This window comes from Capsella rubella, unplaced genomic scaffold (assembly GCF_000375325.1).
Source record: "Capsella rubella cultivar Monte Gargano unplaced genomic scaffold, Caprub1_0 scaffold_5, whole genome shotgun sequence".
NCBI lineage: Eukaryota > Viridiplantae > Streptophyta > Magnoliopsida > Brassicales > Brassicaceae > Capsella > Capsella rubella.
In genome coordinates, this window is record NW_006238919.1 from 6,192,146 (window position 1) to 6,193,533 (window position 1,388).

General features: G+C 40.6%; 1 protein-coding gene across 1 annotated transcript in view; it reads right to left on the reverse strand.

The window, feature by feature from the left end:
• Nucleotides 1-1,388, reverse strand: part of LOC17887498 (probable disease resistance protein RPP1) — a 9,100-nt gene that overhangs the window by 752 nt on the left and 6,960 nt on the right. Inside the window, exon 4 of the mRNA XM_023783122.1 lies at nucleotides 2-825. Coding sequence (XP_023638890.1) covers nucleotides 2-825 — 824 coding nt within the window. The remainder of the gene's footprint in view (nucleotide 1; nucleotides 826-1,388) is intronic.

Below are 1,388 nucleotides of genomic sequence, written 5' to 3' on the forward strand. Positions count from 1 at the left end.
CGGGAAATCTTTGAGGCTTTCAAAGTATGAAATACGGAAATCAGAAAGACGAGACCACGACATGATTGACATAGGAACTTCTTTTACTGCAGTTCCTATTATGTTGAGATACTCAATGTTTCTGGAGATCTCAGGAATACTTTTCAACTCCGAGCAATCTGAGAGATCAAGTCTGTCAAGAGATTTCAAGTTGATGTTGGTCGGAAGAGCCTCTAGCTTTGAGCATCCGCACATTGTCAACGTAGACAATCGCTGAAGGTTGCCTATTGAGGAGGGGAGTTCCAAAATACTTAAGCATCCGCTAATATCCAATTTCTCAAGATTTTTGGCAGTTCCAATAGAAGGAGGGAGCTCTAGTAGACTTGAGCAATTATTGAGATCTAATATATTGAGATTATTCGCATTCTCGATAGTGGGGAGCTCCACAACAAGTGAACAATTGCTTAGAGACATTTCTTGGAGATTAGTGGCATTGATAGAGGACGGGAGCTTCACAAGCCTTGAGCAGTTATTAAGAATCAGTTGCTCAAGTTTAGTTTCATTCCCAATAGAGGGAAGCTCCACAACATTATCGCAACCAGAGAGGACTAACCTCCGAAGATTGGTCGTGTTCTCAATAGAAGTAGGAATTTTCACCAGACTTGAGCATCCATTAAGATCTAAAACCCGGAGACTAGTAAGTTCTCCAATACATGAGGGGAGCTCTACTAAACTTGAACACTTTTCAAGATATAGTGTTTCCAGATTAGTTGCAGTAGAAATATCGGGCAGCTCTTTCAGATCTGTAGAGTAACTCAAATACATCCACCTGAGATTTCTAAGTGGCTGCATTGACAAATAAGAAAGAAATTGTTTATATGATTGGTCTTTAAACACCCACACTGAAAAATTAGATTTCAATGAACCACCAATAGCTCGGTGATTGAAGCAGGCAGGCACTTGTGCACCAGGTAAGATCGCATATCCACGAGTTGATGTGTGCATGATAAGATCTTTGGCTTCTTGGTTCAGTTTGAAGCAATTAGTGAACTTCAGACGGATCTCGGGATTGTTAAAGGAACAATCCAGTCTCTCAAGAGACTTACAATTGTCTGCATCAATGCAAGATAAGGAATCTGAAAATTGGGGGAGTGATACCAGATTCTTGCAGTTGTCGAGTTTAAGGACACGTAAACGAGACATTTCCTTGACCCATGGAGCAACTTCTTGTATATCTTTGTTCAACTGCAGCTCCGTGATGATGTCAAGAGCAAACGGGAAATCTTTGAGGCTTTCAAAGTATGAAATACGGAAATCAGAAAGACGAGACCACGACATGATTGACATAGGAACTTCTTTTACTGCAGTTCCTATTATGTTGAGATACTCAATGTTTCTGGAGATCTCAG